Source organism: Vanrija pseudolonga, chromosome 2 (genome assembly GCF_020906515.1).
Source record: "Vanrija pseudolonga chromosome 2, complete sequence".
Classification (NCBI taxonomy): domain Eukaryota; kingdom Fungi; phylum Basidiomycota; class Tremellomycetes; order Trichosporonales; family Trichosporonaceae; genus Vanrija; species Vanrija pseudolonga.
In genome coordinates, this window is record NC_085850.1 from 4,305,408 (window position 1) to 4,329,552 (window position 24,145).

Below are 24,145 nucleotides of genomic sequence, written 5' to 3' on the forward strand. Positions count from 1 at the left end.
TCAACGTATTCTCAGCCCTCGAGTGAGTGCAGCGCAAAGCAAAGTGACAGCTCTGATGGCAAGTGACGCCTCATGGGCGACTGACTTTGGCATCAATCCCCAAAGCGACGTCGTCGCGCCTTCCAGCCAGACCCAGAACACGGTGCAAAACACGACCCAAATCACGACCAACACCACTACGGCCAGGACCCACGCCAGTCCTACATACAGTTCGACCTACCCAGGCCCAACACAAGATGTCTCTCGACCGAACGTCGGTGCAATTGCGGGGGGAGTTGTGAGTGCACAATGAATCAAATGCTCGGCCTGACCACTCAGGCCGGTGGCATGGCGGCGCTGTTCATCATTGGAACGGTGATGGTGATCCTTGTCCGCCGGAGATGGAGGTGAGTGCGGCCACTTTGGAGGATTCTAGAGATGATGCTCAAATGGCAGGCAATCGGCTTCGAAGAACCGAAACCAGAACAACGCCATGGAGGTCGACTCGGCACCCGTAGAGCCCTTCGTGTCGCCTGCCGCCGAGGCGAGCGTCGGCGACAGTGGCATTCCCTCGATATCCGAGGCGCGTGCCACAACGTTCGCTCCAGCCCCTCCTCCCAATGTCCACGCCAATGACTCTACCTCATGGGATGCGCAGCCTCCTCCCCGTGTCACTCTAAATCACAGTCACCAGAGCGACCACATCCGTTACCACCCCCCCGCTGCCCCACCCACCGAGGCTGAACCTCCCTCGTACGATCCGGGTTGGCGTGGTGGCCTCGACTCTGCCACAGGTAGTGATGTGGAAGCGAGTGTAAGCGCAGGTGTAGCCGCGCGTGGAGGATCAGGTACAAGCCCCACTGAGGCCACTGAGAAAAGAGCGCCTCAGGAGACCTCTTCACGTGGTGGCGCCTCCACTGGTAAAGGTACTTACCCCTCCGAGAAGCAGTAGCTCGTTTCGCTGTTTGGTAGATACATCCTTTTGCTGCCGGTTTGTCGCCTCACTTCTTGACATTCGGCGAGGCCACAACCTTTGAGTGAGAGGCGATGAGTTGATTGGGATTGGATTAGTTCGACGTGTCATTGCTCGGTTCAGTACTGCTTTCACCCTTCACACTGATTGGTGCATCTGCTGTCTATGTACAAAAACTACGGGGTTCAGAGGCTGTAGGCCTGTTTAGTCGGCAGCGAGCTTAGAGCTTGCCACCGTTCTCCTCGTTGACGACGACGAGGCGGTACTTGGCCTTGCCGGCGTTGAAGTCGGTCATGGCCTTGTTCATGTCCTCGAAGCGGTACTTGTTGACCCAGGGCGCGGCCTCGGGGTGGGCGGCGATGAGCTCGAAGAGCTCGGCGATCTGGGCGGGGGAGCCAATGACCGAGCCGGCGACGGCGACCGACTTGAAGATCAGCGGGAGGGTGTTGAGCGAGAGCGGCGCGGGCACGATGCCGACGAGCACGATGGTGCCGCGGGGGCGCAGGAGGCTGATGTACTGGTCGATCGGGAGGGTCGCGGGGTTGATGGTGCAAATGATGACGTCGAGGCTGTTCTCGTGGCCCTTGAAGTCGGCGGCGAGGTCTTCGCCCGTGCCGATGTAGTGCGTGGCGCCGAGGGCGAGCGCGTCGTCCTTCTTGGACTGGCCGCGCGAGAGGACAGTGACTTCCGCGCCCATGGCCTTGGCGATCAGGATGCCCATGTGGCCCAGGCCGCCGATGCCGATGATGCCGACCTTCTTGCCCGGGCCGGCGCCGTAGCGCTTGAGGGGCGCGTAGACGGTCACGCCGCCGCAGAGCAGAGGGGCGCTCGAGGCGGGGTCAAGCGAGTCGGGCACACGCACGGCAAAGTGCGCCGGGCCGCGCCAGTAGTTGGCGAATCCGCCGTACACGGGGGTGCCCTTGCTCGGGCCCTTGATGTACTGGCCGGCAAAGGTGAGGGCGTTGTTCGAGCACAGGTTCTCCTGGCCCGACTTGCACCACTCGCACTCGCCGCACGAGTCGGTCTGGGCGCCGATGCCGACAATGTCGCCGACATGGAGGTGCTTGACATCGGAGCCGACGCGGGTGACGGCGCCGATCACCTCGTGGCCGCACACGCGGTCCTCGACGATGCCGCCAAACTCGCCCTGGTACGAGCCAATGTCGGTGTAGCAGATGCCGCAGTAGCGCACGGCGACATCGACGTCGGTGGGGTCGAACGACTTGGGAGTGAACTCCTTGAGCGTGAGGTGCGTGGTGGGGTCCTCGACCTTGGCGCCGGCCCAGCCCTTGAATGTAGTGTCGGACATTGTGCGGTGGTTTGTGAAGGTTGGTGGTGGAGCTGGAGTAGGTGGAGTGGGAATGTTGCGGGTGCTTGTGGAGAAGCTTGAGCTTGCAGAGGTGATGGGAACTTGCTCCACCGCGTCTCAGTCCTCCTCTTTATACCATGCAGACATCGACGACCTCGTTCAGAACTTTGAAACGCCGACGTTGTGGAAGATGCCACGCCCCGTCAGCTCGTGAGGTCACTCCACGTCGGTGAGCCAGGAGCGAGCTTAGCAAAAATCTCCATCATCAGTGATGTCAGTCTGGCCAACCACACCCGTATCTCCCTGCACTCCAGCGCAGCAGTGCGGTCGATTTCCGGGAGCCAAGATGCAATCTGGCTGCTGGTGCATAAGCAAGATGGAGCAAATACCAGTGCGGAGCGCGCAGAGCTGAGCAAGACACGCTTGCTCGGGATGGACGGCGACAGGAGCACCGAGGTGCCGGGCCGCGTTGCCGCGAATCAAAACTTGCTGCAGTAGTGACATCAGCGCGTCGGCATCGTGCAAAGTCGCACGTCGTAGCATTCTGGGCTGGAACCAAACACGTGCTGCCCTTGTGCGCTTGCTTGGGCTGGGCTCTGCTACTGGAATGGCGCGCGGCATCTCGGTTGTGCCTCGGTGGCCCGGTGGACGGGTCGACGTCCACTTTTGTGTGTCAGCCCTGCCTGGGCGCGGCTCGGCTGCCTCGGTCGACAAGGCAAAGCGGCTCGGTTGGGGCGATATCGTGGCCTGCACCACTCCGAGCGACGTCCGTCCATGCACAATAGATAGGTTGTAGCGCAAGCCGAGCCGACGCGTGTACAGAAGAAGCATGCATGCCGAGATGTGAGACGTGAGACTGCTGAGCTGAGCTAAGCAGAGCAGACCATACCACGTGAACAAGCGTCGGGTGTGTACGCCGTCCCATCATCCATCACCACCACCGACGACGACAACCACGACCACCAACACCACATACCGCGACAAACATACCACCCCGACACGCGGCCCCGCCTCGGTCTGGTGCTGTCCACGCCGAACCTCGGCGCTCGTAAGCGTCGCCTCTGTCTTTGCTATCGCCGTCGGCGCTGGCAAGACTTCGCGTAGCGGTGGAGGAGTGGAGGGTGGGGGAGTGGAGGTGGCAGATGCAAGCGAGCCGGCTGGCGGCCCGGTGGTGGAGTAGTGGAGTCGCGTATCGAGCTCAGTGGTATCGCAGCGTTGCAAGTGGCATGAACGTGCATGTGAGGCATTAGATGATTGTCCAGTGTAGGCAGGCTACGCTACTCCTGCTCGCCGTGTCTCCCTCCCCCGCGCCAGACTTCTCCCTCATCGTGGCCCGCCAGGCACCCGCGGCCCACCAACAGCCCCAGGCCGCGTGTACGCGTACCCAACGGGCGCAGGCGGCGGGGGCGACACAGCGTACGCAGGCGACACTACCGGCGCAGGCGACACGGCGTACGCAGGCGACACGGCCGGCACGGGCGGGGAGAAGGCGTACGCGATGCCTGGCACAGGCGGGGACATGGTCATCGGCCGCGAGGGCGGCACCGCCGGCGGCGGGACGGCCGGCGCGCGTCTCCGCGCCGGGCGCTCGCTCGACGCCAGCGCGAGCGCGTGCAGGTGGTCCTCGAAGGTAGGCAGGTCCTGGTGCACGGTGTTTGGCGGCGCGCCGTTCGCGACGGCGAGGTTTGCCTCGGACGGGATCGCGGCGATTGGCGCGTGTGACGCTGCTGAGGGCGGGGCGGGCGATGTCGCCGAGCTCGAGGAGGGCACGGCGTACGGCGCGCTCGCGTACGGCCACGGCGGGAGCGCCTGCCCCTGCTGTCCGAAGAGCACGCTCGACACGCTCTCGTACGGCGGGTGCGCGGGCGGCACGGAGCTCGCGGTGGCCGGGATGTCGTAGCGTGTCGGCCGGTTGGGCACTTCGGAGGCCGGCACGTTCTCTACGCGGTAGAAACCGGGCGGCGACGGCGCCGGTGCTGGGGATGCCGCTGCCGCTGCCACTGGCGGGGCGGGCGCGTACGCTGATGCTGGTGGAGGCTGCGGGGTGGCCGCTGGCTGCGGGTAGGCCTGGGGCGAGGTGACGGGCTGCGCGTAAGGCGACGCCGGCGCGGCGTACGGATACGGCTGGGGCGCGGGCTGCAAGCCTCCTACTTGCTGTGGGTATGGCGCCGCCGCCGTGTGCGGGTATGGCTGGGGCGACGGCGCGCCAGCGTAGCCTGGGTACGGTGCCGCGGGCGCCATGTGCGGGCTCGCGAAGCCCACCACGCCGGCTGGCGGCGGCGGGAGGCTGCCTGCTGGCGGAGGTGGGGGGAGGTGCTGGAACTGCGGGTGCGGCGGCGGTGGCGCGCCGTACGGCTGCTGCGGGTGGTAGTATGACATCGTGCGGCGGGTGAGTTAGAGTACGATGCTGAGTGTCGCGGTGATGGGTTCGTTTGCTCGACGCGCGCGAGGTCAAGTGCGGATTAGTGGGTCGGATTGCGGCGCGGGGATGATGGCCGCTGCCCGCGACGGGTGGGACAAGGGGTCAGACACGGCCATTTGGCCCTGCACAGTTGGGTTAGAGCACGCCGCTGTGGAGTCGCGTGCATGCGCTCGCGAGAGTGGCGCCGACGCCGAGCATGCGACGAGGGCCGGTGCGGTGGTCGCGTGCTCGAGATGGGTGAGGGCTTGGGCGAGGCCATGAGCTCGCGCGCCGAGGTGACGGGCCGAAGGCGGCCGCGACGCGTCGCGTAGCGTAGCCTCTCTCGAGTGTGCGCCGCCGTGTCCGTGTATCGTGCAAGATGTTACGCGCGCGCCTTGCGGAAGTGTGTAAGAGGACTCAAGGATATGAGAGAGACAAGCACATGAGCACTGCAGATCGATGTTCAGTGCTGCACCAACACAATCGCCGTGCGCGGCCCCGCACCGCCCGCGTCCGTTCACGCCCGCGTTTGATACCAATGACTGCACTCTCTTCCTACTTTTATATACAACCAAGACTAACACGTCTGATATAGCTGATATGCAGGGCGCGGTGCACCCGCGCGTCGGTGCATTCTACTTGCACCGCTCGCTGCGCTCGCGTCGTCTAGAGCTTGTGGCGCGCCTCGATGGCCTTGTGGCTCGCGCCCTTGATAGCCATGTACTCTCTAATCTTCTGGCGGGCGGCCTCGACGGCGCCAATGTCCTCAACGGTGGAGGGCACGTCGACCTTTGCGTCAAAGTCGCCGTCGGCGGCGTTCTCAAGCAGCGAGCGGAGGACACGGCGGAGCGTCTTGCCCGAGCGCGTCTTGGGGATCATGCCCACACCCTGGATCACGCCGCCGAGGGTCGCGATCGCGCCGACCTGCGAGCGGACGAGCTGCTGGATCTCGCCGAGCAGCTTGGGGTCCGGCACGGCCGACGTCGGGTGGTCGGCGACCGACAGCGTGACGAACGCGAAGGGCAGCTGGCCCTTGAGCGCGTCGGGCACGCCGACAACGCATGCCTCGGCCACGAGCGGGTGCGAGGCGATCGACTGCTCAATCGCGGCGCCCGACAGACGGTGCGCAGACACGTTCAGCACGTCGTCGTTGCGCGCCATGATCGACACGTAGCCGTCCTTGTCCTGGTAGCCGGCGTCTCCAGTGTCGAGGTACTTGCCGTTGAAGCGCTCGAGGTAGCCCTTGTAGAAGCGCTGCTCGTCCTCCCAGAGCGTGTTGAACGACGTCGGGGCCAGCGGCAGCGCGAGCACAATGTTGCCCATGGTGCCGCGGGGCACCTCGTTGCCGTCGTCGTCGACAATGCGCAGGTCGAACCCTGGCATCGGCTTGCCGGCGGATCCGGGGCGCAGCTCCGGGGGCGGGTAGCTGACCTCCTTGGTCTGGCGGTCCTTGCCGGCCTGGGGGATGAGGGCGCGCGACGTGATGGGCGAGCCCGTCTCGGTCGACCACCAGTTGTCGATAACGTGAGCGTCGGGCGCGGCGTAGGCGTCGAGCAGTTCCTGATAAGAGGTGATGATGGATGGCTCGGAGCGTTCTCCAGCGAGGAAGAGGGCACGGAGCGACTTGAGTCCGCCGCGCTCGCCAATCTCCTTGAGGTACTTGTAGTCTGGGTCCTCGCGCTTCATGGCGCGGAGGGCGGTAGGAGCGCAGTAGAGCGTGTTGACCTTGTACTCCTCAACAATACGCCAGAAGGCGCCGGCGTTGGGCGTGCCGACGGGCTTACCCTCGTAGATGATGGTCGCGGCGCCGGTGAGCAATGGGGCCGAGAGGATGAAGGCGTGGCCGAGCACCCATCCGATATCAGACGCAGCAAAGATGACCGAGCCGGGGCCGCGGATGTTGAACACCATCGCGACGGAGAGGTGCAGGCCAACGGCGTGGCCGCCAGTGTCGCGGATCACGCCCTTGGGGTTGCCGGTCGTGCCGGACGTGTGCGAGATGTAGCATGGGGCCGTTGAGGCGACCGGCACGCACTCGGTGCGCACGCCGCGGTCGCGCACAAACTTGACCAACGCCTGCCAGTTACGCTCGCCCTTGGACTCGTCGGCGGGCCAGTCGACCTGCGAGCGCTGCCAGATGATGGTGCGGCGCGGCTTGTGGGTCGCGAGGCGGATCGCCTCGTGCACGAACGGCCGGTACGGGATGGGTGGCTTCGTGCCGTCGATGCCGCAGGTGGCCGTGAGGATGACCTTTGGCCTGACGGCGTCAATGCGCTGGGCGAGAGCCGGGGCCGAGAAGCCGCCGAACACGACACAGTGGGCCGCGCCGAGGCGGTTCGACGCGAGGATGCCGATCGCGGCGGCGGGGACCTGGGGCACTGGGGCAGGTGTCAGCGGTGGACGCGAGGATGCAGACGACGACGCGACGGCAACAACCACAACACCCCCCGCACGTCCGCTCGGCTGAAGCAAGAGCCGAGGGGCTGATTTGGTTCTGGAGCACCGAGCGGAGCACCGGGCGGCGCTGGGCGGGGCCTGAGCCTCGCCAGCGGCTGGCCCGCAAGCCACCTAGGGTGCGAGCACGGCGGCGGGCAGTGACGTTGGGGACGAGGAGCATCACTGCTAGCCGCCAGCGCGACAGCGAGCGCTCGCAACTCGACGGTCGGCAACCCCAGCCCAACGCGACCCCAACCCCCCGGAAGCCTCTGGAAACCAGTGGATGCGAGCGACCCACTACTCACTGTAGATGAGCACGACGTCGCCCTTCTCGACGCCCTCCTCGCGCAGCACGCCAGCGAGGGTCTCGACCTCGTCCAGCAGCTCCGAGTAGGTGATGGTGCGCTTGTTGCGGGTGACGGGCGAGTCGTAGTAGATGGCGGGCTGATTGCCGCGGCCAGCAGCGACGTGCCGGTCGACCGCGTTGTAGCAGTAGCTGAGCTCGCCGTCGGGGAACCACTCCCACGACTTGTGCTCGACGCCGCTCGGCAGCGTCTTGGTGAACGTCTTGAGCATCTGCGAGGGGAACTTGTGCCAGTGCAGCTGCTCCGCCTGGTGGCGCCAGAAGCGCTCCGGGTCGGCGAGCGACTCGCGGTGGATCTCGTCCTGCAGGTGGTCGGTGGACATTGTGCTGGCTGGCAGGCGGCTGGGCTTAGGGGAGAGAGAGGAGAGAGGGGGATGCAGCCGCCGTCAAAGGTTATTATAAGAGGCCAGAGGAGACGAGGTGCCCAGGGCAGACTGCGAGCCAAGCGACGGCCCGAGTGTTCTCGATGTAGTGTCGAGGTGTGCCGTGCGTGCGTCGTGGTGGGGCAGGTGGTGGCCCGCGGGGTGGTGTGATGGGGGTGCGTGGTGGTGCTGTTCCGATGCTGTCTGGCTCGACGTCAGTAGTCAGTCAGGTCAGTCGGACCGGTCAATCGGCTAACGACCTGCAGGGAGCTTAGCCGACGCGGCAGCGCTGCCTGCCTGAGCATCGTCGACCTCCCCCTCCCCCTCGCTCCTCTCGCCTCGGCTCGACTGGGCAGCATGCAGCTCAATGTTCCTGAGCATCTGCGACAACCCTCTGCACGTGGAAAACCCACTTGCCGTATCGCCGCTTAGAACCGCGCGACCAAGACTGCCAGTCAGCCGGCGCCTCGACGCGTCGAGCCCCTCCCACCACCTCGTCGAGGCAATAGGCGAGCACGCGGTCCGACCAGCGCACAGATGTATGCGTGCATGCACTGTCGGCGCCAAGCCGATGCATGGAGCGTGCTGGCGTCGCTGGATGCTTGCTGGATGCATCTCGAGCCTGCAACGTGCTGGCTGGAACACCCAGGCATGCACGCCGACGCCCACTGCCGCCCACCCTGGCGTGCCGCGGCGTGCCCCACACTCACTCACCAAGCGACGCATCTTGGCACCGCCAAGCGGGGGCAGCGGCACCCCTCCGCCGTCAGCCCCGCCGACGCGCGCGGCCGGTGGCGGCGATAGCAGCGTGGTCTGCCTTCCTGGGAACGGCGTGAATGTGTCGACAAGCGAGTGCATGGAATGCGAATGCCGGCGTGCGCAAAGCCTTCGAAGGATGGTGCGGAGACCCCAACATGTTCGTGCTTGCTAGCTTGCTGCTGTTGGTGGACGCGCAGCGGGTCGGCGCCGCGCCGTCGTCTATTCGTCGGGTGTGGCGGCTACGCGGGGGGCGAGGCAGGGCAGATGCCGTGCTGTGGAGAGTTAGTGGTGGTGGACGGAGGCTGGGTCGGCGACGGAGACGCGGAGCTCGTTGTGAGGGGGGCACAAGCGACGGCCTTGACGCCCCATATATGTATCGGTGTCGCGGAGACAGACGCACACAGTCATCCACTGCCGACGCCCTTGTGATCACCTCCGTGTCGATTGCCAACTTGACGCACACACCCCGGACCAGACACTCGGCCTTGATATCCACAGGATGGGTATACGCGGCGGGCGGGTCGATAACACGACGGCGGCAGGGACGCGAGGGCGAGTCAGCCACCTCACGTGCTCCCTCCTCCTCACTTGGCACATGTGACTAAACTGCATTTAGAGTATGGGTATGTGAGGGGATGCTGGGGATGTAGAGGCACTGTGGATGGTGCAGGGACGATGCGCGGGCATGGGAGGGAGGGCCAGGGGGAGGGAGGGGGAGGAGGGTGGTGGCATGGAGGACGAGGCGCACAGAAACGCGCCGAGCTGCTTGGGGCAAAGGGATTGGAGGGCACAGGCATGAGCTTCAGACAAGGGGTCGCTCGGGATATGGATGAGGGGTGGTTCGAGAAGGGGTGGTAAAAGCCGAGAGGTGGTATCGAGCGCCACGTCCTTGTCGCGTCGCTTCTTTGCGCATCAATCGAACGACGCCTCGTTCCGGTTAGAGGCCGAGGCGCCGTCCTCCTCAACGCAGGTCTTACTTCTTGCCGCCGCGCTTGGTGGGGCGGGGGATGCCCGACGCAGCCGAGTGGTGGTGAGCGTCGCCGGGCGCGCCGTTGCCAATGTCGAGGTTGGCCATCTGCTCGTCGCGCGACATGAGCTTGAACTGCTCCGCGCGCGAGAGCTGGGGCAGCTGGGACTGGCGGGCGAGGGAAGCAACGGGCGCAGCTGCAAAGGATGAGCACACTGTTGATCGCTGCAACTTACGCTTCTTGAGAGAGGGGATGGTGGGACCGATGGTTGACGAACCCATGCGCTGGATGCCAGTACCGAGGGCGGCCGGGGCGGGGGCAGCCAGGTTGGTACGCTCAAGGGCGACAGTGCTTCTGATGTCCGAGAGTGGGTCGGAAGACGGGTCGTGCTCGACGCCGTGCTCCAGGTCACAGTAGAAGCCTAGACAGGTGAGTCAAGGGGCGACCGCATTGACTACGCGCTGGCACTTACAATGGTAGATGCCAAGGCGGTCCTTCTCCATGGTGTAGCTGTGCTTGTAGCCTGTAGGTGGGTTAGTACGTCCTTGGCTTGGGCTGGGTGAGGCGACATACAGTAAACACCGGCGGCCGTCGTAAACGAGTTGACCGACTGGGTCGCAGGCTGGCCGGGAGAGCCGTGGGACGCAAACTTGCTGTGGCCGCAGTTGGGCTGGTCACAGCCCTCAGCGCACTGAAGGTCGCTAGGGGTGGTGACGATAGACTGTCCGTTGCCCATTGTGCTTGATTGTGGTAGAGCTTGATGAGTTGTTCGGTAGAGAGTGAGGGGAAGAGTGATTGGAGGACGGCGGACAGCAGGGGATGTCGAGGCTTTATGCGCGCTCTCATGGGGCGACGGGGCGAGACTCGCCGCGCTGCCTGTGAGCGGGGTCGAGCCAGTCGACCTGTCTCGCTGTGTGGGCCAATCTTGTTGTGTGCAGTGGCTTGAGAGTGGGAGCGAGAGGGAGTGACACCGACGTCGAGACCGGCCGGCCGCCGCCAAGAGGCTAGGGGAAGCGGCGGCGAGGAGGGGCGGGCGGGGCACGCAACGAGGCCGAGAGCGCCGGTAACTCTGCGAGTGTCGCTTGACAGGGGTATTGGTGTGCTGGATGAGCTGTGCAAGCCAAGACACACACAACAAACGACGTCCATGGGGAGGACGAGGAGGGCGAGCACGAGCCCGGTGGAGGTGGTCCACCTTCCGATCCCCTCGCCATTGTTACGTCACTCGAGAAGCTTGCCACTGCGAGTAAAGGACGCGGCGGGAGGTATTACGCGTGTTGTTTGGCTCGGCGGGGGCAGCGGTGCGACCACGGTGCCGCGCGAGCAAGAACTTGTCGTCTTGACACCCGAACAAACACTTGTAGTCTTGAACCCTCCTCGACCTCGATCCACGCCACCTCGACCTTCATGTCGTAACTTGCATGTTTCCATGATCACCTCGGAAGCCTTTATCGCCAGGTTCAAGGGGCGACGTGTTGCGGCAAGAGGAAGGGACGAAGAACGCGCCAACGGCGTGCCCAGGGTCCACCCCCACGCGGGCGGCCTTGACCTCGATTTCGACCTTGACCTCGACGCTGATCGCCGTGATCCTTCCGCCAATGCCAGGAAAGCTTTCCCAACGGCCCAAACAGTGTTTTGTCACAGTCTGGAGGTGCGACATGCCGCAACAAGACGTGCGGGCGGCATCCACAAGAGCGGCGGATGTGCGGCGTCGGCATCCCCACGCCGGCCGTGTGGTCGTCGCCTTGACCTCGACGCTACACACCGCGACCTCGCCGCCAATGCTTGATTGTCCTTCGCGATCACTTCGGCTGCCTTTTGGTCGGGTTCACCAGCGCGTGGTGAGTGGAGCGAGCCAGTGTGCACACCTGCGGGGGGGGGCGAGGCGGGGACAGACAAGGTCAACGCCAGTGACACCATGGCCAGTTGCGCGTCTCGTCTGATCGCTGCACATCCATGGTGTCACTGGTGCTCACGTTGTCGCCCCACGATTGTCAACATCCAAGAGAGCGCGGTACGTCCTGATCCAATCACGGGTTGAAGAGGAGGCTCGCTCCTAGGTGCGCGACATCCTTGCGGCCGTCGCTGACTCGTAGCCGCGTCCCAGAAAGCCAGAACTCCCCGAGCCCGTCTGAGCGGAACAAGATCGGCCTCGGCAGGTTTCGACGAGCTGTCAACCGAAGATACAGCACCGTTAGAAGGCTGGTGCCGAGACATGCCGGGCTCGAGATCCTTCTCGACGACAAGGCTCGATGCCGTCAACCCCGCTCATCGCCCATCTCCACGACTCGTCGATGACGACGAGGCGCGCAGGACCGACTTTGATGCGCAGTCGATCTGTCGGAGATGGGAGCCATCGAGACCATTGGCCTGGTGGGCAACCCCGCGGGTGCCTATGTCTGCGACGATGCCTGGCCGCTGCCCACTTGGCTATGGGCGGTCTCGGCGGCTGTCTCGGCGTTGATATTGATACTCAGCGGGTGCGCGCAAGCTTGATAAGGCTTTGATACTTGCTGCGGAGGCCATGGCTTTGCGGGAGCGCCGTCCATGCCGTGGCGTCGGTATGTGGGCGAACTCTCTTGATCAGCCCGGAGTTCGTGAGCACCCAACGCGAGTCCGAGTCCGCCGTATTCGGCGCCCAAAAGCCATCGAGCGCTGTGCCGAGGTGAGACAGTATCCGGAACACTGGTTGAGAAGACCTTGATGCGCGCCGCGCCGTCATGGGGGTCTTGGCCTTGTCTCGACATCGACCTTTGCCCACCTCCTCCAGCGGCCCGCGTCGCTGGCGTCACCACCGACGACGCGCCAAACTGTTGCATGGACTCTGGCGCTGTAGGGCAGCTCGACATCGGTACCGTGGTTTGAGACGCGGAGAACAAAGCCGAGATGCACGCGCCACTGCTCGCGGGATCCGTGCAGCATGAGACTGAGGGCGAGATGGAGCTTGTCCGCGACGAGCGGGCACGCCAGGCGCAGCGAGAGGCGGCAGGTCGATGGGTGGGCTGTTGTCGCGTCACCTTGCGTTACAGAGCTTGAGGCTGGTCGAGGAGGAGGGAGGTAGACGGGGGAGGGGGTGAGTTTGAGGGTTGAGATGATGGGAGTCGTCGGAGGGTGTGATGTTGCTGGTGGAGGTGGTGGAGGAGGCTTGACGCGGCGAGGGTCGTCGTCGCTGTCTGTAGTGTCGCTCTGTGGCTCGTCTGTGGTGGTCATGACGGCATCGGGGGCCGCGACCAAGAGCCGTTGGGATGAGGAGAGAGGGTGGATGATGCGAGGCGAGGTGCAATGTCAGTGTGAGATGAGGACCATGTAACACCTCGAGGTGGGTGGCCCGTGACGACAACGACCAAACTCTCTTGTGACCCTGCAGGATCCACTTCCAGTTCATTGTCGTTCCAGCAATCTTGTCAACCCAAGTACCAACGGAGACGTGCATAGTTCCAATGAACTCTGTACAGCGACAAGCACCTGACCCCTTCGCACCAGGTACTGCGATGCCGGTTCCTCGCACGCTTCTCGTTTACGGCCCACCGGCGACGACGTCCACGACGACGGCGAGCACGCCGACGACGACGACAACGGACGCAACCTTGGGCAGACCTGGGCAGTGCCTTGGACCCCCCGTCTCCACTGCTCGGAACACGATCCCTTGGCAACGTCTGCAGGTCTGCAAGCACCCAGTCCCGACAACGTGATGCGTGAGAGGTCCACAGGCACAGGCGCAACCGTTTGCCCACCGACATGCGGGCAATATCAGGCTGTTTTCTCCGAGACGAGACGGCACCGGCACTTGCACTTGCACTTGCACTTGCACCTCGCTCGCTCGTCGTGTGAGAGGTGCCAGCGCGTGCCGTGCGTGTGTCGCGGTGGCGATACGCGACCTGCCGACTTGGCGACCTCCCTGCCTGATGCTCTTGCCCATGCCGCATTCTACGGGCGCCAAGAGGACGCCGCAGAACACCCGCCCGCGAACCCGGGTCGGACACCATTCGGATTCGGGGTAAAGGGCTCTGAGATGAGATGGGCGGGCGTGGCGGGCTGCCTGGGCAGCGGCGACTGCTGCAGAAGCCGGCAGCCGGCAGGCAGCGCGGATGGCTCTGAGCCGCGAGTGGGCAAGACGACGACAAGAACACTGACAGACACTCAAGGCAGTGAAACCGTGTCGGAGCAAAGCGACACTGCTAACGTCTTAGTATGCCTTTGGAACGCACACATGACGACTTGGATCCCAGCGGTGACAGCGGAGGTGTGCTCTGCTCTGCTGCAGCAAGCAAGCTTTGGGGTGCCTTGCGACGTTCGTCGAGCCAGGCCCTCCACGCGAACTAGTGTGAAGCATGTTGGATTACCCCGACCGACAACCGGCCGCGCGCTCGAGACTTGCTGGCTTGGGTCCTGGGCGTCGATCAGGCAGGCTGCTTGATCCGTGGAGAATTAATGGGCTTGATTACTGACCGACCAGCCCGACAGCCCAGCGCAGTAGCACTCGAGTCGCTTACAGCCCAAACCTGGCAACCTACTCAACCTCTTGACCCTGTTGATTCCCGAGTAAGGAAGTGAGGCACAGTGGGCATGGCCCAGGACCCTGTCGGCTCACTGCCTCGAAGCCACTGACGCCGCCTACCGCCCCTACCCCGTGACGTTACCCGCCCTTTTACTCTTGCTCGAACTTTTGGCAACAAGCAGCAGCAGGCAGCGCGCAGCACAGTCAGCGGCGTGCGGCGACATTTTGGCTTCGTGCCAGCAGCAGCACACCAGCGCACTTGAGCTCTCGAGTCACGGCACACGCCACGATGCAAGTTTGACATCCCGCGCAGAGCCGTGGCGTGTCTCGCTGACAGGGCGGCAAAAACAAAGAGGCAGATCAGGGCAGGAAGAGCCAAGTCTCTGGGTGCCGAAGAGTGTTCCAGCCCGTACCTCCGCATTATCTTACCGCTCAAAGTTGGTCAAAACGCCTTGTTACGGTTCTCGGTCGCTCGCTCGGTCGGTGGAGCACCTGCACGACAAGGGTGAGGAGCCAGCGCATCACGTCTCAGCTCTGCGACCGCCCGCCCGACACAGGGACAACACACACAAATGGGGAGCACCCAAACCATTTGTAAACAACAACCCGCAGGCGGACGCGCAGCAGCGGCAAAGAAACCCAAGCTGTATCAGCTCAGACAACGAGCACCCTGCATACCGCAACCTGGGTTCGAGGTTCGTAAACCCAAGTTCTTGGAACCTGGCTACTTTAACGTTGCATTGTCTCTCTTAACTGACCACCGCGATCCTCAGTTGGCCACTAGCGATAACGACACGAGCGACAGCGAGGACCGACACTGCGACACGAAGGCACCACGTACCTCAAGCCTCACCCGACACCAAGCCCTCCACCTCTCTTTCAAGCCTCCCTCCCCCCACCCTCCTCCACCTTGCCACCACCAATGGCACCAACTACCGGGCCACGACGCGGCGAAGAGGCCTCCTGGGAGGTTGACGCCGACAAGCCCAAGCCCAAGGGCGAGACTCGCGCCCGTCGAAGCTACTGCACCAAGGAGCTCACTCAGCGTAAGTCGCGTCGTCGTGTGTCGTGTCGATTTGTTTGGCTCGGGTCGGTCCGGCCCTCTCCCCACAATCCTTGTTCTCGAGTGCACCCATCCGCACACACCCAAACGCGCTCTGTGGGGACAAACTTCCCACGACACTGTCGTTAGCGTTGAGGGTTGTGCCCAACGAGCTATGTCTAGCGCCATCCGACCAGCCCATGTACGGCAGGCAGGCAAAGACGGCCGTCGCCGACCCAAAGCTGCGCCGGGCTCGGCACCAGGCCAAGAGCGGAGGTGTGCGCTTTCCCCTGGCGTGTCACTGGGAATTAATTTCAGCGACATGACCGCGTCGTGCTCGTCGCCATCGGAAAGCGTCTGCATAGTCATCATCGACTAGTGCTGCGCGCTGATGGATGACCACGCACGGCCTCTTCATAACCGTGCATGAGTGGGCGCGTCCGTCACGCTTTGGGGTGGGCACAGGGTGGGGATAGAGACAGAGCCGATGTGGCTTGGATCGACGAGCCTTTGCCGCCGCTTGTGCCGTGCTCCGCTCTGCCCCCTCCCCTGAACGCCAATGCCGTTAAATTGATGCGCGGTACAAGTCAGTGGACGCCACATCTCAGGTGTCCACTGCCATGTGGCGGTCCACCCTTCATCCATCATATCTCGGCTCGACTTGGAACGTTGGCGTCGGGCGAGTGGCGGGGGCTGGGCTAGTGCTGACGCGTAACTCGTTCCAATCGTCACTCGCGTTCCCGTTCATCGCCACCGTTTCATTCAACAACCGAAACCGGTTACTCGCTACCGCTGGCCCCATGCCACACTTCCACGCAAGCAGGCCCAGCACCCGGTATCGACACTGTCCACGACATCATCCTCTATGCAGGACGCACGCACGGCTCCAAGAATGGCTGGGGCTCCCGCGAGGTCATGGACGTCATCACGGAGGAGCACGAAGTGACGCGTACCGTTGGCGACAAGGTCCACTCGACAACCGTCAAGAAGGAGTTCCTCCACCTGTCCCCGCTCAACTGGCTGAGCTATGAGCAGGTGCTGTGGGAGGTCCGGACGCTCGGCAGCGGCCTGCGCCAGCTCGGCATCGGCACCGAGTGGTCAGGCAAGGGCCGCAGCAAGAGCTACTTCAACCTCTACGCCAAGTCGAGCGCCTCGTGGATGCTCATGGCGCAGGCGTGCGCGTTCAACGCCGTGCCCATCTGCACGCTGTACGACACGCTCACAGCCGATGACCTGCTCTTCGCCCTCAACGAGGCGTCCGTCCTCGCCATGTTCACCAACGCCGACCTGCTCAAGACGATTGAGCGCGTCATTGCCAAGACACCATCCCTCCAGCTCATTGTCTACGACGGAACACCAGAACCGGGACTGCTCGAGAAGTTCAACTGGTGCAAGGACGTCAAGCTGGTTCACGTTGACGAGGTGCGGCGGCTGGGCATGCAGAGCCCGCACCAGGCCATCCGCGCCAAGCGCGACGACGTCTTCTGCTGCATGTACACGAGTGGTGGAGGTGAGTAAGCTCTGGAGGGGGCGAGGAGCCCAGGCGTCATTCGTGTAACCGCGTCACGCGGTACCCGAATAGTCGTATCGAAGCCGCCGGCGCCCTTCCAACCTGACCTGAGCTGCGCTGATGCCCCAGGCGGACGAGCAAAGGGTGTGCTCCTCACACACGGCAACATTTGCTCAGCAGTGGGCTCGGTGCACAAGCTCGTCGGCGCCGCATTAGCAGACCACGAGTGCTACCTCGCCTTTTTGCCACAGGCACACATCTTCGAGTTTGTTGTCGAGTTGGTGTTCTCCTTCATCGGTATCCCGATCGCCTACGGCCGGACAACAACATTAAGCGACGCCGGCGTCCGGCACTGCAAGAACGACATCATGGAGGCGCGGCCGTCGATTATGATCGCCGTCCCGCAGGTCTGGGACCTGCTGCGCAAGGGCATCGTGACCAAGGTCGACCAGTCGGGCAAGGTCAAGAAGTCGGTTTTCAACATGGCGGTCAAGGCCAAGACGGCCGCGATGGAGCACTCGATCCCCGGCGTCGCGGGCGTCACGAACGCCCTTGTCTTCAACCAGGTCAAGGCGACCACTGGCGGCCGCCTGCGGCTGCTGTTCAACGGTGGCGGTCGCGTGAGCAAGGCGACGCAAAGGTTCTTGAGCGCCGCGCTGGTCAAGATGGTCCAAGGTGAGTGGTTGTGGCCCTGGGTGGGAAGTTCCGAACCGATTGGGGTGGGACGGGGCGGGGAGTGCTCCTGGGTGAGAGGTTTAGAACCGATTGGGGTGGGAGGGAACGAGTGGAGCTCCTGGGTGAGGAGTTCCGAACCGATTGGGGCGGACAGGGGAATAGCATCTCCTGGGTGAGAAGTTCCGAACGGGTTAGGTGCGACCAGGCCCCGGAAGAGCATGTCTCTCCCGGGTGACAAGTTCTAAACCGATCTGGGCGGGACTGGCAATGGTGAACGCATGGCGGGAAAGTTCTGAACCGATTGGGGTGGAAAGGCGCCCTTCTGTAGAAGTTATCGCTCACGCTCGACTTTTACCCACCCAGGCTACGGTTTGACAGAAGGCACCGCAATGGCGTGCATCAACCACCCAAACAGAATGGCGATCGACACGGTCGGCGGGCCCGTTCCAGGCTGCGAGATCAAGCTTGTCGACCGACCAGAAGCGGGGCTCGAGTACTTGTCAACGGATAACCCACCACGAGGCGAGATCTACATTCGCGGGCCGGCCGTCTTCAAAGGCTACTACAAGCGGCCACACCTTGACGTCGCGGCCTTTACGCAAGACGGATGGTTCCGCACAGGCGACATCGGCCAGTGGAACAAGGACGGCACGTTGTCGATCATCGACAGGGTGCTCAACCACGTTTCCCTGGCTGGCGGCAAGCACATTGCCCTGGAACGCCTCGAGTCCATCTACAAGACGTGCCAGTTTGTCGGGAACGGCTGCCTCGTCGCCAACGAGAAGCACGCGCAGCCGTGCATGATCGTCACGCCGCACGCGATCAACCTCCAGGCGTTCTTGAAGAAGCACGCCGCCGTGCTCAGCGGCGTCAACCTCGAGTCGTCGAGCTCCATCTCGATCAGCAGGCTCAGCTTGAGCTCCAGCACGGGCTCCATGACCGGCTCGTCGATCACGGCCAACACGGCCACGACGGGCACGAGCACCACTTCCACGACCATCCCCGATATCGACATTGACGAGCTCTGCTCCGACCCCCAGGTCGTGAGGCTGTGTCTCCAGGAGCTCAACGCGGTCGGCAAGCGCGAGGGGTTGAAACCCAACGAGTTGCTGGAAGCATTGGTGCTGGTGCCAGACGAGTGGACACCAGAGACGGGCATGTTGACGGCTGCGCAGAGTGAGTGTTGGCCCCTGTTGGGTGGGAGTTGTGCTTGTGTTGACACCCACGCAGAGTTGAGACGAATGGACATTGCGTCACACTACCAGGACCAGGTCAACAAGGTGTACAAGCACGTACCTGATGAGGGGTTACTGCCCTTGCTCGAGGACTTCCCAGCCTATGTGCCAGATCGAAAGGACAGCGCCATCACGGCTATCTCTCAGGCTGGACCATGGCCAGTACCGCCACCACGAGCGGGGGCGAGGTGATGAGCTGATGGTGAAGCCACAAGCAACTATGCATTATCAATTGACAACAAGAATGGGAATGGAGTGTCCTAGTACGACAGTGACTTGGTAAAAGAGTCCTTTCTAGTGGAAGCTCTCCGAGTGGGCATACATGTGAGCGACCGAGTCGAGGTGGTCGAGCCAGGTGTGCTCGTTAATCACAAGCGACATTATGAACGACATGTAGGAGCGGGAGGTCGGCAGGCCAGCCTCGCGCTGGGAGCGCCAAGTACGGTAGATTTGGCGGTTCCGGGCGGTGGTGAGTTCAGTACAGCACTCGTCGGGGATTTGGACTATCCCCTTGGCGGCTGCCTTCTTGGCGACCTTGCGGAGGACATGAACAGAGCGCCACTGGCGCATCACGAGGCGGGCACGGTGGATGTCTGCGGCACGGATGACTGAGCCGCCGCGCCTGGCGGCGCTGCGCGCCGCAACCGCCAGGATGGCGTCGCTCGCGGCGCTGGTCACGCCAGCGTGAGAGAGGGCCTTGTATTTGCGGCGCATCTTGTCGAGCAGAGGATCGGATATAATCCATGCCGCAATTTCGGTGTAGGTCGACTCGACGGTGAGGTCAGGCCTCGGAGCAGTGGTGCTTGCCTGTTGAACAGGAGGGGTAGGGCTCGTGTCGTGTGAGAGGTCGTCGATGTCCATGGGCTCCTCGTTCGCAGGCGGCGCGGACTCGTCGCTGGCGGGAACTACGTGCGGGGCGGCGGTCGACGCAGCTTGGTGCTCGATGCGCGGGGGCGCAGGCGCCGCCGCGCGATGCTTTGAGAGGTGGATCTTGGACTTGACATTGGACGTGTGGTAGTGGTTTTTGGTCTGGTCTCGTCAGTTTCTTTCTGAGGCTCGTTCTTTGCTTGCTCACCATGTTGTCACGCCACACAGTTTACAAACGACGCGAGGAACAAGGGAATAGGATTCAAAGAGAGTGTGGGTTGGTGGAAAGAGTGTGATTTGGTGTTGAAGTGTGTTGTGGTGAGTGGGAGGAAAGAGGAGGAAGAAGAGGGGGGGTGGCGGCGGTGGTGGCGGTGTCTGAAGGGGGGGGGGGGGGGGTGAGCCTTTCTCTTTGAGACGGTACAGCAGTGGTGGAGTGAAGTATGGTGGGCTGGCTGATGGGAGGCAGCTGGGTGCGAGACGCTAGCCCAACTGCAAGGGTCCAAATTTAGATTGGCTGCACTCTCTGACGCGCAGGACGCGGGCGTGGTGATGGCGGCGGCGGCGGCGAGAGAGCGACAGCAACTCGTACAGGAGAGCGCGTTTCAGGCAATTGAACGCAGTGAGCGCCGTGGACTGCATGCATGCTCGAGATGCTTGTGGATGCACTGCATCGTGTCTGGGCTACCATTTGGTGGCGATTGGTTGTGTCTGCGTGTTTACTGGACGGTGCAGCAACCAGCGGCGGCGGCGGCGCGCTGCGTCTGCAAGGGGGGTTTGGCGACAGACGACTTGACAAGCAAGCCAGTCGCGACGCAGCCACTCTCGACTTTTGGGCATGGAGCCCCGCAAGTGTACGGCCCTTGATTGCCAGGCTAGCGTCGTTGACGGAAGTATTTTTCCATCAAAATTACCAGATGCGTCGGAATGAATGGCACCGCCTGCCGGCTCGCCCTCAGGGTTCTTTGTTGTCGATAAAGTGGGCACAGGGGCAACCGATGCGATTCGAGTTGGCGCAGCGACACGGCAAGGAACCAGTCTGGCCCCGGGTTTTGATGGCGAGCAAGGGTGATCTGGTGGCGAGCAGGTGTCATGCATCACATCGTCACTTTTCTAAATATACAAAACATCCAGACCATCGACACTCGTCATGACATGGTTCCACCTCCAATCCCCGCGCCCTTCGTCGCGGCGCTTCCACACCTCTTTCAGCAACGTCTTGGTCGCCTCCTCGATGTCGTCGCAGCCACAAGTGTCTGCCATGAGCCTCAAGACGGACAGAGCAGCTGATCTCTGCTCAGAGCGGCACAGCGACGCGCCAATAATGAAGGCCAGGTTCCAGCGGGCAGCAGGGTAGCCCATGTTCAGGACCTCGAAGAGCAGCTCGAGGATGGCGGCCGAAGTGTTCTGAAGCTGTGCATCGCACGGTTTGAGACTGAAACCGTCCAGATAGACCACAGCGTATAGAACATGGCGAAGGCTGGTGATGTCAGCTTCGATCTTCAGGACGGCGAAGCTCACAGAAGATCTCCAACTTGCACGCGCGGAGGTTGAGGCGATGAGTAGATGGTAATGATCGAGGTCGTGTTGAGTGTGTGGTAGAGAGCCTTGAGGCGAGTGGGTGAGATCCCTTCTGAAGGATTGCCGTATAGAACGAATATGGTCTGCTCCAGTCAGTAATGTGATGCAACGCGCCAGTACGCACCTCAAGCATCGTCTTGACCATGGGGGCACTGACGCCAAACGACTCGGGGAGCACACGGTGGGCGATTGGCAGGTCGTCGAGCCAAGAACCGTCTCCGTCCGGCTGTATCTTTGATGCCCGCCCTCTCAGAACGCACTCTGTTAATGTTAGCAGCCGAAGCGAAATTGGAACTCACGAATGCTCTCGCGCATGACCGCCGCAACGATGTCAAAGGACACTGTGCTCAGCGAGGTGCGAGTGAGAATCTTGGCAGCGGCCTCTGGACCGCCATTTCGCGCCATCACGGTGGTGATGAGTGCGAGGACTTGATGGCCGAGCGGATCAATACCGATGACCTGGTTGTTAGGTGGGGACGACCAGTTCGAACCTACAGAAGACGAGAGACTGATCTCCAGCGCCATGATGATCTTGCACTCGATGTCGACCTCGACAGCATCGTCGTATGCTGGGTTCCCAGCCTCCACAAGGCTGTGGAGAGCTTCGACGGCCAGGCGTAACATGACAGTCCCTCCAATCTTGTGGTCCTCGTAGGGCATCATCTTCATTTTGACCCAGTAGGCATAATGTCTCGCGCCGACGCTGAGGAAGGCATAGAGCAAGGCCAAAGTGGCCAGCTCGTCTCGTGATGTTGAAACTGCCGAGGGGTCGAGCGGTATCCTAGCCTGGCATGAGAGGTATTTGTCCCAGCAGTATGCAAGCACTGTCTGGCGGTGGTTTGCAAATGTGCGCTTCCGTTGGGACGCCTGGAGGTGTCAACAGAGGTAGAGTCCCCGAAACCTACCAGCACTTGTTGGTCGAGCACCTCGCTGGCGTCAATGAACCACGTCAAGCCATGTTGGTCAACAATCTGCTCCAACTGCCGGTTGCTCCGCGTCTGGACGTGGAATGCTGCGTTGGTTAGCCATAACCTTGCCCCTCGGCTCACCGCTGTTGAATGAAAGTGGTGGAGGACGCGGGCGCCCAACTAATGTCGGTGCAAAGGAGTGTGCAACTGCAGCCTCCGAGATGGCGGCCTCCAGGGTACGAGGCGTCGGCGCGCTCAGACTGCTTGGAGTTGGCGCTTGTAGACTGCTTGGTGTTGCTTCTGGCAAGCTGCTGGGAGTTGGTGCTGGTAGGCTACAAGGCGTGGGAGCCGGCATGTTGCTCGGTGTGGTGGCCACCGGGCTGAGGTCGCTCGTGAGCGTGAGGCGCAGGTTGGGCCTCATCGCGCGCTTCTTCTGTGGTGGGGCATCGCTCTTGCTCAGCAGAAGGGCGCCCGCGTCGTGAATTGCCTGCTCGGGCGTCTCATCCGGCGAGCGCTTTCGAGGATTCCATGGTCGTGGAGACACTGGCCGTGGCACGCTGCCAGAGGGCACTATGGCGTTGCTGCTTGCCACCGGCGAGGGGTCTCGGGCGGTGACGGGCTCGGACTCGGGCTCGGGCTCCGGCTCGAGAGGAGCAGGGTTTGCCGGCTCCACATCTGCTGAGGAGGACGGTGGCCGTTGACCACCAGACGCCAGGGCATAGAGGTAGACACACTTGCGTCCAGGCTTCCTTGCACAGTTTCCACATTCCGGCTGGGTAGGTCAGCAGCTGTTTGGGCGTCGTACACACCCTCTGCTCGTCACACTTGACTTTGCGCCACTTGCACGTCGAGCACCCAGTGACGGAGCGGATCGACTTGTTGCTTGCCGGTGGTGCAGGCGGCGGAACGCGTGGAGTGCTGAAGCTCGCCGTTGGCGGGCGTGAGGACGAGGACGTGGGGCGGGTGGCCTTGGGCGCTGTGGTTTGTGTGTCAGCAGAGGACGCCAGGTGTGTGCAGTGCGCACTCACGCGTAGTGGACTGCGCACTCCCGCACGCGATATCTGGGGCCTGATGGACAAGGGAGCGGAGGGAGACGGCGCTGCGAGATGTCTCCGCGGGGGAAGGCGTGCCGAGTGGTGGAGCTCCAGTATCCGACTGTGGGGTAACCTGGTTGGCTGCCTTCCCTCCGGCATCGGACACGGCGCCATCGCTCCAAGCGACAGGCATCTGGCCTCGTCTGTCACGAGAAGTCAGCATGCTTGTCCTCGAGGTGGTACTCACGCGAGCGCGTTGTGGGGGCACGCCGGCGCGTGCTTCTCCATCCACTTTGCGACGGCGCGCACGATCCCGTCCCACTGCGTCGAGGAGGAAGGGTGTGCATGACCGCACGAGGTGCACCACTCGCCTACTTCAATGACGAGTGCGCCCTTTGTTGTGAAGCGTAGCTTGATGGCCGGACTGTCTGGCTTGACCATCGTGGGGGTGGGAGTGGGGGAAGGAAGGGGCAAGGGGGGTGCGGGGGGAAGGCGCTGTGCCAGGTGCGCTGCAAGGCCCGAGCGGGGCAGAAGTGGAATGAGAGTGACGTTGCGAGATGAGATGTCACTTGCGAGTTGATAACATGACGGTAGAGGCGAAGACAATGTCGAGAGAGTGATGTCGAGACGGAAGTACGGAAGGCCGCTCTCGACTTTGTTGTTGATGTCGCGCCGCGTGAAGTGAGATGGCAACAGAGCACAATCAGTTGCCCCAACTCGGCAGAGGCGAGGTAAGATGCAACCGGAGGTCGGAGCCATCACGTGACTATTACAATGAGCAAACTGTACATAGTGAGGAGACACCAAGTATGCATCTTGGTGGCCATGGTGTGCGCCTGGTTCATACGTGACTATGCATGCATGTGTTTCCATCCATCGCGATGGATGCGTGGTGCATGGTGTCGGATGCATGAAGCTGTGGTGCAAGTTTGGTGATTGGTGAGCGAGCGCGAGGTGGATGCATGCATGCATGCATGCATGCTGATGAGAGCCACCACGTGCTGGATGCATGGTTTCCACGTTGTCGATTGGCAATGTTGAATCGATCGACCGGGCGGCTGTTCGATTGCGTCCAAGACAAGATGTGGCATGGGTTTTTAAAGGCAGCCGAGGTCCAGTTTTTTTTCATGGTGTAGATGTCTCCGGCTTGAACCGTTAGCACTGTTGCCTGCCGATAGAGTACCGATATTATGTAATGCTAAAACCCTCGACATTATCCTTGTCGATTGTAATTTAGTATTGCCTCT

General features: G+C 62.5%; 8 protein-coding genes across 8 annotated transcripts; 2 read left to right on the forward strand and 6 right to left on the reverse strand.

Annotated features, from left to right (window-relative positions):
* Positions 1-297: 297 nt before the first annotated feature.
* LOC62_02G003419 (uncharacterized protein) lies at positions 298-931 on the forward strand (the record flags this gene model as incomplete). The annotated part of the gene is made up of 2 exons (XM_062769953.1): positions 298-386; positions 436-931. The coding sequence occupies 2 exons, from the start codon at positions 298-300 to the stop codon at positions 929-931; spliced, it is 585 nt and encodes a 194-aa protein (XP_062625937.1).
* A 241-nt stretch (positions 932-1,172) lies between these two features.
* Positions 1,173-2,261, reverse strand: adhA_0 (putative formaldehyde dehydrogenase AdhA; the record flags this gene model as incomplete). Its single annotated transcript, XM_062769954.1, has 1 exon — positions 1,173-2,261. One exon carries the CDS (start codon positions 2,259-2,261, stop codon positions 1,173-1,175), a length of 1,089 nt encoding a protein of 362 aa, XP_062625938.1.
* A 1,323-nt stretch (positions 2,262-3,584) lies between these two features.
* On the reverse strand, positions 3,585-4,640 carry LOC62_02G003421 (uncharacterized protein; the record flags this gene model as incomplete). Its single annotated transcript, XM_062769955.1, has 1 exon — positions 3,585-4,640. One exon carries the CDS (start codon positions 4,638-4,640, stop codon positions 3,585-3,587), a length of 1,056 nt encoding a protein of 351 aa, XP_062625939.1.
* Positions 4,641-5,328: 688 nt separating this feature from the next.
* Positions 5,329-7,785, reverse strand: PA3568 (putative protein; the record flags this gene model as incomplete). The annotated part of the gene is made up of 2 exons (XM_062769956.1): positions 5,329-7,040; positions 7,404-7,785. 2 exons carry the CDS (start codon positions 7,783-7,785, stop codon positions 5,329-5,331), a joined length of 2,094 nt encoding a protein of 697 aa, XP_062625940.1.
* Positions 7,786-9,263: 1,478 nt separating this feature from the next.
* LOC62_02G003423 (uncharacterized protein) lies at positions 9,264-11,116 on the reverse strand. The gene is made up of 4 exons (XM_062769957.1): positions 10,125-11,116; positions 10,024-10,074; positions 9,787-9,972; positions 9,264-9,747 (listed from the first exon to the last, which is right to left on the reverse strand). The coding sequence occupies exons 1-4, from the start codon at positions 10,285-10,287 to the stop codon at positions 9,557-9,559; spliced, it is 591 nt and encodes a 196-aa protein (XP_062625941.1). The 5' UTR covers positions 10,288-11,116; the 3' UTR covers positions 9,264-9,556.
* A 3,855-nt stretch (positions 11,117-14,971) lies between these two features.
* On the forward strand, positions 14,972-18,756 carry lcf2_0 (Long-chain-fatty-acid--CoA ligase 2; the record flags this gene model as incomplete). Its single annotated transcript, XM_062769958.1, has 5 exons — positions 14,972-15,095; positions 15,915-16,601; positions 16,731-17,276; positions 17,640-18,452; positions 18,507-18,756. The coding sequence occupies 5 exons, from the start codon at positions 14,972-14,974 to the stop codon at positions 18,701-18,703; spliced, it is 2,367 nt and encodes a 788-aa protein (XP_062625942.1). The 3' UTR covers positions 18,704-18,756.
* A 49-nt stretch (positions 18,757-18,805) lies between these two features.
* Positions 18,806-19,372, reverse strand: LOC62_02G003425 (uncharacterized protein; the record flags this gene model as incomplete). The annotated part of the gene is made up of 1 exon (XM_062769959.1): positions 18,806-19,372. One exon carries the CDS (start codon positions 19,370-19,372, stop codon positions 18,806-18,808), a length of 567 nt encoding a protein of 188 aa, XP_062625943.1.
* A 1,083-nt stretch (positions 19,373-20,455) lies between these two features.
* Positions 20,456-23,585, reverse strand: UPC2_0 (Sterol uptake control protein 2). Its single transcript, XM_062769960.1, has 10 exons — positions 23,146-23,585; positions 22,893-23,101; positions 22,674-22,840; positions 22,006-22,636; positions 21,862-21,968; positions 21,452-21,823; positions 21,256-21,415; positions 21,081-21,217; positions 20,897-21,039; positions 20,456-20,855 (listed from the first exon to the last, which is right to left on the reverse strand). Exons 1-10 carry the CDS (start codon positions 23,337-23,339, stop codon positions 20,489-20,491), a joined length of 2,487 nt encoding a protein of 828 aa, XP_062625944.1. The 5' UTR covers positions 23,340-23,585; the 3' UTR covers positions 20,456-20,488.
* Positions 23,586-24,145: the final 560 nt, after the last annotated feature.

Bases quoted from the DNA above. Each gene is read 5' to 3' on its own strand.
- LOC62_02G003423 (XM_062769957.1), bottom strand. From the start codon at position 10,287: ATGGGCAACGGACAGTCTATCGTCACCACCCCTAGCGACCTTCAGTGC. The intron at 10,075-10,124 runs GTATGTCGCCTC...ACCCACCTACAG, and splicing joins GACGGCCGCCGGTGTTTACT to GCTACAAGCACAGCTACACC. The intron at 9,973-10,023 runs GTAAGTGCCAGC...TCACCTGTCTAG, and splicing joins CCGCCTTGGCATCTACCATT to GCTTCTACTGTGACCTGGAG.
- UPC2_0 (XM_062769960.1), bottom strand. From the start codon at position 23,339: ATGGTCAAGCCAGACAGTCCGGCCATCAAGCTACGCTTCACAACAAAG. The intron at 21,824-21,861 runs GTAGGTTTCGGG...TGACACCTCCAG, and splicing joins TGCTCGACCAACAAGTGCTG to GCGTCCCAACGGAAGCGCAC. The intron at 21,218-21,255 runs GTGAGTTCCAAT...TAACATTAACAG, and splicing joins GGTCATGCGCGAGAGCATTC to AGTGCGTTCTGAGAGGGCGG.